The following is a 14888-nucleotide window of genomic DNA, read 5'->3' as shown; positions in this document are numbered from 1 at the left end:
GATATATAAAAGAATAAACCGTGAAGGGAGAATTATTATATAATTCTTTCAAGTTCTCTCGCTTTGGGGAATATTATTGAGGGTGGGGAGAAATATTTATTTCTATTTTGAAACGTTTTTTTTTTAAATTTTAATTTTGATATTATTTAAGTCTTTTTTTTATCAAAATTTTTTTCGTTTGTCTTTTTTATAAAATTTATATTTTTAGATTGTAAAATAATTTAATTTTTGAAATATATATATTTATTATAAATAAAATGAAAAAATTAGTTAATAAAAAATTAATTACAAGTTATTATAAGTTAGAAATAATTTTCAATATAATTTTGATCTAAAAATGTGTTATTTTTTAAAAGATTTATAATATGAATTTTGAATTTATATTTATTGGATAAGAAAAAATACTCATAATATTATTATTATTTTATTAAATTATATTAAATAATTTATAATAATCTTTACTTTTTTATAATGTTAATTATTTATTAAATATGTAACTCCTAAATTTTTAAAAATAATGAAAAAATAATTTAGTAATATTTTTGATTTTATCATCAAAATATATAATATTTTAATAAATCTTAATCTAATTATTTTAAAAACAATAATAATAATAATAATAATAATAATAATAATAATAATAATAATAATAATAATAATAATAATAATAATAATAATAATAATAACATAATTCAATTAATAATTATTTATTTAATGATTATTTAATTTTAAATTTCATAATATTATATTTATCTTAATGTGGTTTAACACCGAGTGCACCACTTTTATCTCAATTTGCACTTTCCAACTTCAACACGCGATTTATCAATCATTTATTATGTAATCAAATAGAAAAGAAACTCAAATACTCTTAGCTATCTGTGACCAAAAGGGTGTTTATAGACCAGCAATTGTATTTAACTTAGAATCTACAGGTGAAGAGCACCTGTAGATGGGGATAGCTACTCTATATATACACAAATGAATGGCCTAGCCGCAATGGCTAGGCAAAAAGAAGTCATATTTATTCCTCCAATGATCTTACTTTACCGATAACCATTGATACCTAGTACTTGTCCGGATCTGATCCTCAGGTCACCTAAATCGCATACTAATCTCGAGTAATCGTATCATGTGTGGACATGGTTAATGTACCTGAGGTTTCTTATATAATAAAGGTGGGAGGAAAGCAGGGATTTCCGTCACACTATCGAAGTTATTCAAAAAGATAAAAAACTAAGTATTCGAAAGACTACCAAGCTATATAATATAATATATATAATACTTCTCTGTAGAATAAATGATTTAGCTCTTTATATAGAAATTCGAGCAAATAATCATAAAATAATCGATTTAGAAAAGAAGATATTTATTCAATATATAATTAATATAGATAAAAAAGGGTTTGTATCTAAATTAAGTAGTGTAAAAGATATAGCGAATTATATTCTTGAATCGCAGAGAACGAAGAAGATTGAAAAGTTTTAGATCTATCGATTTGTAAAATATTATATGAAATTAAAGATTTATTTTAGTTTGTATTTATGATTTCCAAAGAGTTCTTTACAAAGATCTCAAGCTTATTAAAGAATGATTTCGATTAGTATTGAATATATAGGCGAAATATAGTATTCAAGATTGTGATTTCTACAATTTCAACGAAACCAGCTTTATAATAAGTATAATATACCTTGGAATAATTATAATTAGTGTTGAACGAAATGGTAGAAGCAAGGCAATACAATCAGACAATCGAGAGTGGGCTATAGCAATTATATGTGACAATAAAGAGGGTGAAACTATACCTCCATTTTTGGTAGTTCAAGGATAAGTTCATCTTTTTAATTAATATACCGAAACTGATTTTTCTATGGATTGGGCTATTAAACCTATTTTCAATGAATGAACAAAGAATAAGACAAGTCTAGAATAATTAAAGCATTTCGATAAATATACTATTTGTCAAAGGAAGGGCAAATATCGAATGCTAATACTGGATAGGCACGAAAATCACGAATCAATACCTTTTCAATCATATTGCAAATCAAATGATATTATATACCTCAAATTATTATTATATTCAAGTCATTTAACTCAACCACTTGAAATTCTTTATAGCTTTCAAAGCTGTATATCAACAATCAATCATCTCTCAGAATATGAAAGCTGGCTTTCGAGGAACAGGTCTAATTAAACCTTTGGATCTCTCAAACTCCTCACAATCCAACTAAAGCTCTTTCTCAATCAATTTTAGTGAAATCTCGAATAGCTCGTTATCAATCAAGCTCCCTTACACCTATATTCGAAACTGTACTAGCTTTAGCTAAAGGTACAAAGAGATTAGTATATGAAAATACATTTTTAAATATAGAAAACTATATACTTCGAAAGGTAAATAAGGTATTAAGCAAATGTCGATATACGAAAAAGACTCAATTACATCAAGGAGGAGTACTTACTGGACAAGAAGCTGCAGATATATTATCTCAACAAAAAATTGATATTCAGATTCAATGCGATGAGCGCCAAAATGGGTAAAATTCTAATAGGGAATCATCTACTAATCGATGCTGTAGTAAGTGTGGAAAGACTGGTCATAATTCAAGAACTTGTCAAAATAGTATAATAGATCCTAGATTATTAGATTCTTAATAGTTTTAATTGATTGATTTAATGACTGTTGAATGATATGAGTTAGAAAGTGCAAATTGAGGTAAAAGTGGTGCACTCGGTGTTAAACCACGTTAAAGTTATGATTCAAATGTTACGACCAATCCTAACAGCTACTCAGGTGACTAAGCTTATGGTCACATGACCCAATATTGTCCCACCTAGAATCACTCAACTACAGGCAGTGGGACATGATGGGAGGCGATGGGATGTATAATACGAAGGTCTATATAATCAAGATGGATTTCCTTTATATAGAGCTTCGTGCTCAAGATCAATCATTTAGTATACTCTACTATTAGTTACGGATTGCATCATTGTCATTACTTAAGTCCCTGCTTGACGCCTAGTTATAAACCACTTCGACAGCCTAGAGCACTTCCACGTGATCTAGACGGCAAACCTCGTAACATCAAATTATATTAAATTATATTTATTAATTATGAAGTTATTAATAGATAAAAATCACGATTTTTGATATAAAAGAATGACCGGAATTAGAGGTGACCAGAAAGTAGAGTACTAGACTTACTCACCATACAGTATAACACTTTTTATCTAAAACTGTGACGGAAACCCCTGCTTTCCTCCCACCCTTATTATATAAGAAACCTCAGGTAAGTTACATTAACCATGTCCACACATGATACGATTACTCGGGATTAGTATATGATTTAGGTGGTCTGAGGATCAGTGTAACGATACAGTACTGGAGGCAGCGGCTGCCTAAGGTTTCGTCTGGTTGGTAGTTGTGGGTTAAGGCTTTATCAATGGTATTCACTTGGAAGTGAATTCGTTACTACATCAAGTAGAATTTAGGTAAACTAATTGATAACTAAATTGAGCACGAAGCTCCTAAACTATGAAACTACTCTGACTATATAATGATCGATAAAGGGAGCCCCTAGGAGCCAGAAAGCTCCTAGGGCTCCTTATCACGTGACTCCTTTTCATCTCAAGACACTAATCCTGATGGTGAATCGTGTCAATCAGATCCGGACAAGTACTAGTGTGACCAAAAGGGTGTTTATAGACTAGCAATTGTATTTAACTTAGAATCTACAGGTGAAGAGCACCTGTAGATGGGGATAGCTACTCTATATACACACAAATGAATGGCCTAGCCGCAATGGCTAGGCAAAAAGAAGTCATATTTATCCTTCCAATGATCTTACTTTACCGATAACCATTGATACCTAGTACTTGTCCGGATCTGATCCTCAGACCACCTAAATCGTATACTAATCCCGAGTAATCGTATCTTGTGTGGACATGGTTAATGTAACGTGGTTTATCAGTATGTGCACCATATCAGTATGTGCACCACTTTTACCTCAATTATTATCTTTCTACTTCAATATGCGATTTATCAACAATCTATAATGCAATCGAATAATAAAGAAGCTCAAATACTCTTAGCTATCGAAGCTATTCGAAATGATAAAAAATTAAGCATTCGGAAGGTTGCAAAGCTATATAATATATCGTATACAACACTTATCTGCAGAATGAATGGTTTAACCCCTCGTATGGAATTTCGACCAAAAAGCCATAATTTGACTGATTTGGAAGAGGAAGTACTTATTCAATATATACTCGATATGGATGAGAGAGGATTTAGTCCTCGAATAAGTGATGTGGAAGATATGACGAATTATATACTCGAAACACAGGGTGTGAAGAAGGTTGGAAAGCTCTGGGCTCATCGCTTTGTGAAACGATATACAGAATTAAAGACGCGTTTTAATCGCGTTTATGACTTTCAAAGAGCTCTCTGCAAAGATTCAGAGCTTATTGAAAGATGGTTTCGATTGGTATCGAATATGCGGGCCAAATATGGTATTCTTGTTGACCTCCTGGGATCTTGGCAGCATATGCATATATATTGCATGATGCATATAAGGAGCAAACAAAACTCAACTTTTAATTCATTCTTTCCTTTTTGGTATACTGTTTGTTTGCTTTCAATATTTTGATTTCAAAGCACTTTAATTCCGAAGGCTGAATACCTAACCTTATTCCTTCATTTTTTTGAATATATACTCGCAGCTTAACTGCTTAGCTAGAGAATCAATCAATTCAATCTGATGCTCTTTCTGGTCTCAAGAAACCCAATAATTCTGGATTGCGATTTCTACAACTTCGATGAGATAGGTTTTATGATGGGACAAATATCATCACATATAGTAGTTGCTAAAGCTGATCGATGTGGAAGAAGCAAAGCTATACAACCAGGCAATCGGGAATGGGCTACAGCGATTATTTGTGTTGGTGGAGAAGGTCACAATATACCTCCGTTTTTGATAGTAAAAGGCGAATACCACCTCTCAAATTGGTATACCGAAGGCGATTTACCATACGATTGACTTATTAAACCTACTACCAATAGATAGACAGATAATGAGACAGGTCTTGAATGGATTAAGCACTTCAACAAACATACTGAAAGTAAGAAAGTGGGTAGATATCGAATACTAGTGCTTGATAGGCATGAAAGCCATAAATCGCCAGCATTTCAGGAATACTGCAAGGAACACAACATTATATTACTTAGTTTACCACCTCACTCTTCACATTTAACTCAATCACTTGATATCGGTTGTTTTGGTCCTTTAAAGCGTTCATATAGTCGATAAATCGAGAACTTTATCAAAGTGTATATCACTTATATTACCAAAACCGAGTTCTTTCAAACCTTCAAAGCTGCATATATCGAAGCAATATCTATATCAAATGGTAAAGCTGGGTTCCGCGGAGCTGGGCTAATCCCATTTAATCCGGAAATTGTACTTTCAAAGCTAGATATTCGAATAAGAACTCCATCAAATAGATCAATATCAGCCGATCCTGATATATAGTAATCTCAAACACCTCACAATCCAACTGAAGCTCTCTCTCAATCTACTTTAGTGAAAAGTTGTATTGCTCGGGAGCACTTTCAGTAGAGAATGGGCATGATATATTAGAGCAAGAGAATGTAGATGATCAGATACGATGCAACGAATATACAAATGATAATTCTTCAATAAGAAGGCAAGCTACTATACAACGATATAGCAAATGCAGTAGTACTTCATATAATGCACGAACTTGTCAATTAGATCCAGCATTAATTGATCTTTAGATTGTATATAATTTAATTCTATTTTATAATGTTGTTGTAATTTTATTTTAATTGAAAGATAATAATTGAGGTAAAAGTGGTGCACATGCTGATATGGTGCACATACCGATAAACCACGTTACTGTAAAGATAAAGGGAATGCTAGACCGGTTTAAAATTTAGCTGGCAGAGGAATAACATCAGAGACAATGATTCGCAAGGTAGACTCTTCGCCACTCATCTTTGCAACCGCAGAATGATCTAGTAAATGACTGATTTGAAATTTAAAAGAAATTGGTGCATGGTCCGTTGCGGTAGTTAGCACGGTTCAGTAAAAGAAGTATAGAGTGGTGGGTGTGTATAGTGTACCTAAATTAACTATTTGTGTTGCAGTCAACGCCAATAATCTAAATACTACTAACATACCAAGATGAAAAAAAAACTTAAGAAATCGATGGCAAATTCTACTTAGGCTGAGAAGCTGCATCTTGGACAGCGAGGTAAATCTTCTCAAGTCGCAGGAATTCCTCATAAGTTGGACCTGGGTCAACCCAAGTTCCAGCCTTTAACCCCGCAGCTCTAACAACCGCAAATCTGTCAACGAAAGCATCACATTCATCGTCGTCCATTACTACCGTCATTCTTCTGAGATCTGACTCTCTCGCCTCCCAGGCGAAGTATCGATCTGCCGCTTCGAGATGTTCTTGTTCCTTCAAGTCTTCTGCTCTTTTTCGTTCCTCCTCCTCTCTCATCATCTTTCTTTTTGCTGCTTTTGCTTTCTTGTGGGCTTTTCGTTCTAACGCCATCTGATCAGGTTGTGTTAATATATTCAGTCTTTCCTGCGAGAATGTATTGTCTGGCGAGATGACTTTATCTACCATCCAGCTAGGCAATGCCCTGTACATCCATTCGGCATTCTTTCTTAATTTTGCTGGATTTTCAAGTACCTTGAGCAATTCTCCAGCTGAAGGTCTTTTGTTATGATCAAGGACTAGTGATTTTTGAATCATAACATTCAAATCCTCACTGTAGTTAAGGTGGATGGGATGTACTCTTCTAGGATCCATAAGAATCGCCTGTTGATGCTCCTTGGTGAGATCTGCGAACGACTTATTTTCCGCCGTATTCCATGGTATTTTGGTGGATGTACTCCCCCGAAGTCTGGTTAGTGAGTACATTATCGATCCCGCACGCCAAACATCACTTTTTGCACTTATAAAATTTATTCCTGGAGGCTTGTATTTCGGGTTGTCATCCGGATCGTCTATCACAACACCTTTTCCGATCGGAACAAAAAGTGATTTCCCAAAATCTCCAAGTCTTACATCTGGATAGACACCGTCCCGCGGTTGCATGAAAGGCCACACAAGGTATACATTCTCGGCGGCTAAATCGGGGTGAAGAATAGACGGGCGATTCAAATGCTTGGGATCGTTCTGATACTTAGGATGCTCATTGTGAAGAAAAGCAAGAGCTTCAATTAGCTGACTATATATCCGCCATATGAACTGCTCTGGTGGTATCTTTTTATCTTCCTTGTAACCCATGCGTAACTGTTTAAGGTTACCACCATCGCAAATCCGGAAGAATTGGGCCATCATAAGCTTGTCACCATCGCGGTATTGATGAAAAGCTTCAAGGTTTTTGATATTTTCATGGCCATTCTTAATATAGTGAAGATATGTCTTTATCTCATGTTGGCGTTTGGCATCGTAACTCCCATTTTCAATTCTTGTTGGTGATTGTTCTGTATCTTCGCTACCTGGAGATAATGGAGGGGACCATGGCCCCTCATCTTGTATGACTTTCAGCTTGAGGTCATACTGACGGTGTCCGGCTGTGCCTGTATCAGTGACTCCAAAATGGAAATTCTTCCCACTGCTGCGTAAGTGGGTATCGAATCGAATTTCCTCAGGGTTCAGCCTATGTGGCCTCCTGTGTATGTTATCTCGAATCCTGAAGGTGGGACTAGCACGCTTGTAGGCAGCAGCCTTTTCTTCAGCTTCAAACAGCACCATGATGTTTGTTAATCCTCATGATACGAACTTTCGAGGTCAGTGTTCCACATTCAAATGTAATCATTTCTTTGTCTCTAGCTTGGTTCGAGGATAGAAAGAAGTGCTTTGAATGAGTAAAATTACAACTGTCAAAGAGCTTTAGTTTTGACACATCCGGAAAGTATCAGGGATTCTCTGTTCATATATCTGTCAGTCTTGGGAAAATTTCAAATATATATAGTTTTGAATGAAGAAAAGCTAACTACAGTTACGATAGTATTAGCATTCAGATCTTAAAACAGAGGGTGGTAGCGAGTGATAGAAGGCGGAAAAGGTTAGAGCCATCTAGATGAGAAAAATCATAACCTAATGCGGTATTTGAAATAATGAACAGTATGGAAGTGACCAATGTAACTAATTATGAATGCAATAAAGATGACCATGAGACTGAAATTTATACTTGACCGTGTACTAAGGGCAATCTTGCAATACTTTACCATCCAAGCTTTAGCTTTAAACCTGTAATCACAGGTCATTCTGTTATATACTGCAGCGCTAACTAACACATAAAACGAGTTAGTGGTATTTTATTATCTTCGAAACGAACGGTAATTATCCTTCGATTTTCTATGAGAAATTTGTTCAATGCATATCGAATCTCTTTGATGACATCCGCGGCTTTCTCCGCCACGGCATAAATCGAAGATTGGATGTTCCCTCGTTAGATTAGAGGGAAAACACTTGCATCAACTACGCCAAGCTATTGATAACGTGTGAATGATCAGCTTCTCATCCACAGCATCTTCCTTTTCTTTCGGTAGCATTGCAGTCGTACCATACGAGTGGTATACAGTCGTGGCAGTATCAAGGGTAAACTTCCTTACTCCTTCGAGAGTATGAATACAGAAAGGGTTTGGATGGTTTCGCTTCCCATTATGCTTGAGGGCCAAGAGCTCTTTGGTTTGACGAAATGTCGCAAGTGTCTCAAGTGTCTGAATGTGATGTGCGAAGATTTTGAGATCAGCAAGATGCAAGAGAAATTGTGTGTTCATCATCGATATTTTATAAGGAGATAGGGGTAATAATTCTGGAATCTACTCACCGCACACTGTAACGTTTTATGATAAAATCCCTGCAAAAACCATAATCTTTCATATAAAATTAAATATCAAATAGCTTTTTTAATATTAAGTTAAACTATTTGAAATCTTTAAATATAATAATTGTTAAAAGGAATGACCTTACACAGGGAATAGTGGGAAGTGTTACGACGGGTAACATATTTCCGTATCACATGACTAATCACAGGATCAGAGCTATCATGTGACCGGCTCTAATCAATCTAGTTAGAGCCTCTAGAGCCAGAACACGAAGGTCTATATAATCAAGATGGATTTCCTTTGTATAGAGCTTCGTGCTCAATATCAATCATTTAGTATACTATACTATTAGTTACGAATTGCATTATTGTCATTACTTTAAGTCCCTGCTTGACGCCTAGTTGTAAACCACCTCGAGAGCCTAGAGCACTTTCCACGTGATCTAGACGGCAAACCTCGTAATAAGAAAAAGACATCTGATTAATATAAATACTGAGTTACTATATTATAGTTAAAAATACAGACAATGGCCTGCAAACACCGTTTCGATACATTATCTACTTATAGAAATCATTTTCTATGCTCCAGAGGTTGAATTGCAATTAGATCATGCTATTTAAGCAATAAATCCAATGAACTACCTCACCCATCAAGCAACCATCTTTCTCGGCTCAGGCTCAGGATTGTACTCCAGTGCCGCTGGAAGCTCAGTCCAGTCATTGTCGATTGTCAGACATCTTTTTTCCCACCCATCGATTCTTTCTCTTTCCCTACCTTTAGCAACCACACTAACACTATCATCTAATCCAATTGACATTGCTTCCCAATCATCACCATCGTCCTCGAAATCTATCTCTTCATCATCTTTCTCCATCCAACTAAAAATCCATTCCCTATCCACTTCATTGGCCATAGCCTCTTCCATTGATGCTCTATACTCATCATTTGAATAATTCGCAAAGCCACTTGATGGATAAATATCACTAAGCACCACCTCCAATTTCCTTACTTGTACCCTTACCTTTTCATAATTGTTCTCCGCTTCAATAATTTCTTCGGTCGCCACCTGATGTCCTTGCAGTAGAGTCAAATCGAAGAAGCTTCTCGCAGGTTCCATTGTTCCATTCTTGACCGCACGTGCATAATCTGCGTACTCGTCTTCATAGTAGTGTTTCCAATTATTGAGTTTTTGATGCGCTTCTTGCAACCGATATCCCATTTTTTTTTCATGTGATCCACGGCCCCTCGTGGTTTTTTTCCGGCTCGCTCCTGAGCTTCTTCGCTACCGGCACGAGATCCTTCGTATCGAGATGTAAGCTTTGCAGCTGGCATGCGATAAAATTCATTCGGTCGTGCATCCCTTCCAGCTGTATCCAAAAGATTCCGGTCCTCAAGCACGTCTCTAAACCTACCAAATAGAACTTTTCTCTGCTCGCTCAGCTCGTTATCTTCTCGTTCCAACACTTCTTGTAACTCCCTCTTCTGATCTTGGATGCGTGAGGAAACGTCGGAAAGATATTTTAATTCTTCCAATTTAGCCTCTCGATCGCTTTCTCTGGTGGTGCCTGATGATGGAAGTAATCGATTGCGTTCTTTTAAAGCCAATATAACGCGCTCATACTTTTCATCTACTCGATCTATATCCTTTCTATGATCATTGACTTGTCCTTCAAGGCGAAATATTTCATTCATATTTCTAAACATGTCTTTGGTCAAAGCTAGAGCGGAATTTGGCACACCATTTCGTCCCATGTATATGAATATTTCAGGATACCTTGCTGTTAAAGGTGCTCGCCTTGATGTTTCTTTCGAGTCGACGATTGAGGCTGGTGGTTCAAATGAGCATGTATGACATTTTCTCATATTTATTTGTGGAGGTGAAAGTGATGTGGCATCGGTCAATACCACGCTCGAGGGCGATAAGGGTTCTCTGTGGAGAGGACTATCCGACTTGATCCTGCTTGCTCTTATTCTTTTCAACAGTTTGCTTCTAGGTGTAGAGATTGAGAAGGACTCCTCTCTGATCGAAGTTTGATATGCTGAAGTCGATGCCGTTGCTGTATCTGTTGGTTCAGGCACTGAAACCGTATTGGTTATCGGTGAAGTCTGAGCTGTTGACTCTAGTACGTGCTTCGACCGAGCACCTTTTCCGAATGCTAAGCCGAGAAATCCCCTGAGAGATTTACCGTTCTTCCATTGATCAATCGACGTTTTAATTGAGAAGAATTAAATTACTAATTATACTTCATATCTACACAGAGTGCACGAATGATGACATTCATGCGAGGTTGGTTAATAATATAGCCATTGGAATCGGCCAGAATAGAGGAGAATTCGTATGACTTGCGTTCGAGACTGACGTAAGACTCCAAGAACAAAGGAAATTATATTTTTGGAAAATCTGTAAATTTTTCTTACGAAAACACGTAATTCACGTGCATACCGCTGTCGTAGGAAACAAAGAAATGCACCACCGAACGAGGAATTTATTGACAGAAACCTGCCCGTAACGCGATGACTGCCAATCTTTTTAGTGATAGAATAGAAAAATCCCTCTAAGATGTTATTAAAGATTGCCCAGAAGTTTCCACATCCTATAGAGCCCAAATCACGTGTAGCTAGTGCCCGTTTTATTCTTTTTCTTTGGAACGTGGCTGCTAGATGGAATTGCTGTTCACTGAGTATATTTATGAGAATTATGTGTCCCTGCAACATTTCGATGGTCAATTTACCTCATCTAATTAAGCATTACGTTTCCACAGGAGAAGCAGAGGCCCTTATCCTTTAGTCCTATGTTGTATATTGAAGTTTTGAAGGATAAAGAGGCACACGACCTTTGATTGATCGAAAGATGTGGTCACACTGAACGTTACTAATCAATCTCATACAATAATTTCTACCATGAACCGCAAGTGTTGCAATTTAATTTCAGTGATTTGTATATTTTATATGAGTTTGACTATATTTGAAGGCATATTGGTGACATTGCCTAAATACCGGTATGCTAATATAAGCCAGCGTTTTCGAGCATTGAACCCAAATGCTGCTGTATCTTGCTGATGAATACTGCATAAAAAATCCTCCAAAGAATTGTAAAAAGGGCTATGAACGTGAGGTACGTTCAGTGGCTATGCAAAATACCTCCATCCTCTCAAGTGCCAGCCATCAAACCCACATCTGGATCGGCAATGTGTTGACTTCAACACATCAACCTCTGGGGCCTCTGCTGTCCGCGTGAAATAGGTTTCCGGTATTTATCCACATGTCTCTCCAAAGAAATAGATGAAGCTAGATGAGATAATCATGCATTTGGGCGCAACAATTCGTTAGATGGATTTATATTTGAGTATATAGTCCTACCTACTTCGCATTATCAGCTATAGAAACTCGTGGTTATGCGCCTACCCATGTGCTCTAATTGTGACCTGTAATGAATGCGCTTGTAATTGGGACGCTCATATTTTTTGATAGGATTTTGTTGATTTGATTAGTGCGAGGCATACAAAAGTTCACTTGAAAAGCAATTGATGTTGCCAAAATATATATCGATCGCTGCGCAACTTGGAAACTTTTCACGGCTCAACCAGATCTCGATTGCAGCTAGTAGATAGTTATTTCGTGCTCTGCTTGGTAGCAATGAATTGCGGTCTGCACGATTCACTACAGGCACATGGAAAATACCAAACACAAGTTCGGTGGCTTTCGCATGAAGCTCTGACCCCAGATACCACCGACGACCATTGATATGGGCTCTAGTGTATAGGAACCACTCGACTCTAAGGTCAATTGAGCTATGCAACAAATCTCGCGTCCTCCATAGTCCAAGTCGATGATCTAGCCTTTGAGAATCGGGTCGATGGAATTCATGCTGACCATCAAGTCCTGTTCTGATCGGCCCATTTCACAACGAAACCAAAAACTGTCCTCCTCAGCTCTTCATCTCCTCTATCCTTCTCAAACATAACTTTTTCCATCTTCTCTTCCAAGATCTTTTCAACAGTCATACCTCCCTCCCGTGCCAAGTCAAAAAATGCCATGTCTTTCTCCAATAGCCAAGGTCGATATGGAGTAAAAAATACGAGGGCTGTAGAGTTTCTATCCTTCTTAAGAGTTTTTTTGATAGAATCCAATAGTTTCGCGTGCTCGGAGTGATTAAAGAGGAGATCGGCTAGTATTAATACATCAAACCCAGCGTCTTTGTCCTCTGAAGGTAGGAGTGACAGTAGTGGGGATGGATCGGCACCCCAACAATAACCTTCAGCGATCAAGCTTTCTTTATCATCTATCTTTAGCTCAGGGAATTGCTCATAAAAGACGGAAATGTTCTTTCGAAGATTGTCGATGAGGTCTGAATCTGGATAATCCGTGACGACGACATTTTTGGCACGAAGAGAAGCACAAGTGAGACTCGGAAGACCAGCACCTGCGCCAAGCTCTAGTATCGATTTCGAAGAAACCAACGAAGGATTCTTTTCCAAGTAGTTGGATATGATGCGACCAGCGTTCCAAAGATGATGTCCCCAAAGTGGGTTGTGACCGACGAGATGCAGAGTAAGTGTGTGACCGGAGAGAAGCGTATGAGTTTCTGTGGTTGGTTTCGGCGATGGAGGATAGTAATCAGCTGGCTCAGCAAATAGGTCAGGACCATCCTCAAAATCCGAGTCAGTCATGATAATTTGGTCGGAGGATTTAATCACGTGTGTAAGTTATGCCGTGCTTGGAAACTTCGAAGATGAAACGAGGTCAGTGTGCTACTAATAAGGCGGGAGGTTGGGAACGATGAGAGATGTAGATGAGACATTCATTGGGATTTTCTTAGTGAAACATGATCCTCGAGTAGATGAGATAAAGTTAGGATAACTCTACTCCACAACCTGATGTATATACTCGAGTGTACTTAGGGATAGATAGTTAGAGAGCGCTTACCCTTGTTTTGAATATGATGTTTGTCCTAAGGGAAGAAAGAGGAGGGAAGAGGAGAGAATGGTAGGTAACCTTTGATTTATAATTGTTTGTTCTGTTTTTGTTTCTTTCGTCGGTTGAAGATATCCTCTAATGTTTCGGAGTTTCCAAACCCCAGACGTGCGTAAGATGCGATCAGTTCGGTTGGTATTGCAAAATATATTTTTCATCGCCCCACCATCATTATGCAGATTTAATATATGGAGTATACCCAATGTCAACCAATAGATAGCTAGTATGTGTATCTGGTAGTATCTACTCTGTAGTCCACCAGTCTGCCTGATAAGATAAGCGAAGGGGAAAATGCCAGGACTGACTATCTAGCTCTAGGTACTTAAAGGAAAGGGAAATAATAACTGAGCTTCTCTTTTCGTGTGATATTGTACCTGAACATAAAAGAGATTCCTGGAGGATGAAGTTAGATCTATCTACCAAGTACCTGCCTAGTATTAATAGCAGCAGGCACGGGCTATGGCTTACTTCCCTTGTAAGGAGTAGCTGTATTCGTCAATCAACTACAACTATTGGATTCCAGTAATTGATCTGCATTACCTTGATGGACGGATTCTCTGCGGATTATAAGACTCTACTAAGTATCTTCTTATAAAAGAGCGTGAATGGGAGATAAAATTGACAATATATATATTCTCCATGTATGACTAGACATCTAACATTAGGGATTTAATCAATTGAATGACGCTCCGCTAGCCCTCTGGGGGCCACTGCCGTGGAGGCAGACTAGGTAGGTATAGATAGAAGATCTTCGAGCGCAGCGAGCTATGGGGGTTTTGGGGCTTGCCCCCATAAAGAAGAATATATAAGAATGTATAATGATGCCTATATAATATACTCAAAATCAATTGAGATGATTTTACCAAGATATATCCATTATTCATTAACTTGTTGTTTGGCCTCATGTTTTGCATGTCATCGCACGGCTGTCGAGTCCAAGCAGCCAATTAAAACTTGCTCAAATCTTGACAAGGTTTTTCACACTTCACTCCTCAACTCTCAAATCAGCAAATAATATCAAGCAACAACAATATTCTTCTTCAA

At 37.2% G+C, this 14888-nt stretch overlaps 6 protein-coding genes across 6 annotated transcripts; 3 read left to right on the top strand and 3 right to left on the bottom strand.

Moving 5' to 3' along the window:
• Positions 1 to 4052: 4052 nt before the first annotated feature.
• On the top strand, positions 4053 to 5036 carry SS1G_06930 (hypothetical protein; the record flags this gene model as incomplete). The annotated part of the gene is made up of 2 exons (XM_001592639.1): positions 4053 to 4509; positions 4858 to 5036. 2 exons carry the CDS (start codon positions 4053 to 4055, stop codon positions 5034 to 5036), a joined length of 636 nt encoding a protein of 211 aa, XP_001592689.1.
• A 1201-nt stretch (positions 5037 to 6237) lies between these two features.
• SS1G_06929 (predicted protein) lies at positions 6238 to 7791 on the bottom strand (the record flags this gene model as incomplete). Its single annotated transcript, XM_001592638.1, has 1 exon — positions 6238 to 7791. One exon carries the CDS (start codon positions 7789 to 7791, stop codon positions 6238 to 6240), a length of 1554 nt encoding a protein of 517 aa, XP_001592688.1.
• Positions 7792 to 8705: 914 nt separating this feature from the next.
• Positions 8706 to 9097, top strand: SS1G_06928 (hypothetical protein; the record flags this gene model as incomplete). The annotated part of the gene is made up of 2 exons (XM_001592637.1): positions 8706 to 8812; positions 9085 to 9097. 2 exons carry the CDS (start codon positions 8706 to 8708, stop codon positions 9095 to 9097), a joined length of 120 nt encoding a protein of 39 aa, XP_001592687.1.
• A 422-nt stretch (positions 9098 to 9519) lies between these two features.
• Positions 9520 to 10089, bottom strand: SS1G_06927 (predicted protein; the record flags this gene model as incomplete). Its single annotated transcript, XM_001592636.1, has 1 exon — positions 9520 to 10089. The coding sequence occupies one exon, from the start codon at positions 10087 to 10089 to the stop codon at positions 9520 to 9522; it is 570 nt and encodes a 189-aa protein (XP_001592686.1).
• A 483-nt stretch (positions 10090 to 10572) lies between these two features.
• SS1G_06926 (predicted protein) lies at positions 10573 to 10722 on the top strand (the record flags this gene model as incomplete). The annotated part of the gene is made up of 1 exon (XM_001592635.1): positions 10573 to 10722. One exon carries the CDS (start codon positions 10573 to 10575, stop codon positions 10720 to 10722), a length of 150 nt encoding a protein of 49 aa, XP_001592685.1.
• A 2023-nt stretch (positions 10723 to 12745) lies between these two features.
• Positions 12746 to 13540, bottom strand: SS1G_06925 (hypothetical protein; the record flags this gene model as incomplete). Its single annotated transcript, XM_001592634.1, has 1 exon — positions 12746 to 13540. The coding sequence occupies one exon, from the start codon at positions 13538 to 13540 to the stop codon at positions 12746 to 12748; it is 795 nt and encodes a 264-aa protein (XP_001592684.1).
• Positions 13541 to 14888: the final 1348 nt, after the last annotated feature.

This window comes from Sclerotinia sclerotiorum, genomic scaffold (genome assembly GCF_000146945.2).
Source record: "Sclerotinia sclerotiorum 1980 UF-70 scaffold_8 genomic scaffold, whole genome shotgun sequence".
Classification (NCBI taxonomy): domain Eukaryota; kingdom Fungi; phylum Ascomycota; class Leotiomycetes; order Helotiales; family Sclerotiniaceae; genus Sclerotinia; species Sclerotinia sclerotiorum.
The sequence above is the reverse complement of the archived record's forward strand: the minus strand, read 5'-3'. Positions and strand labels throughout refer to the sequence as shown.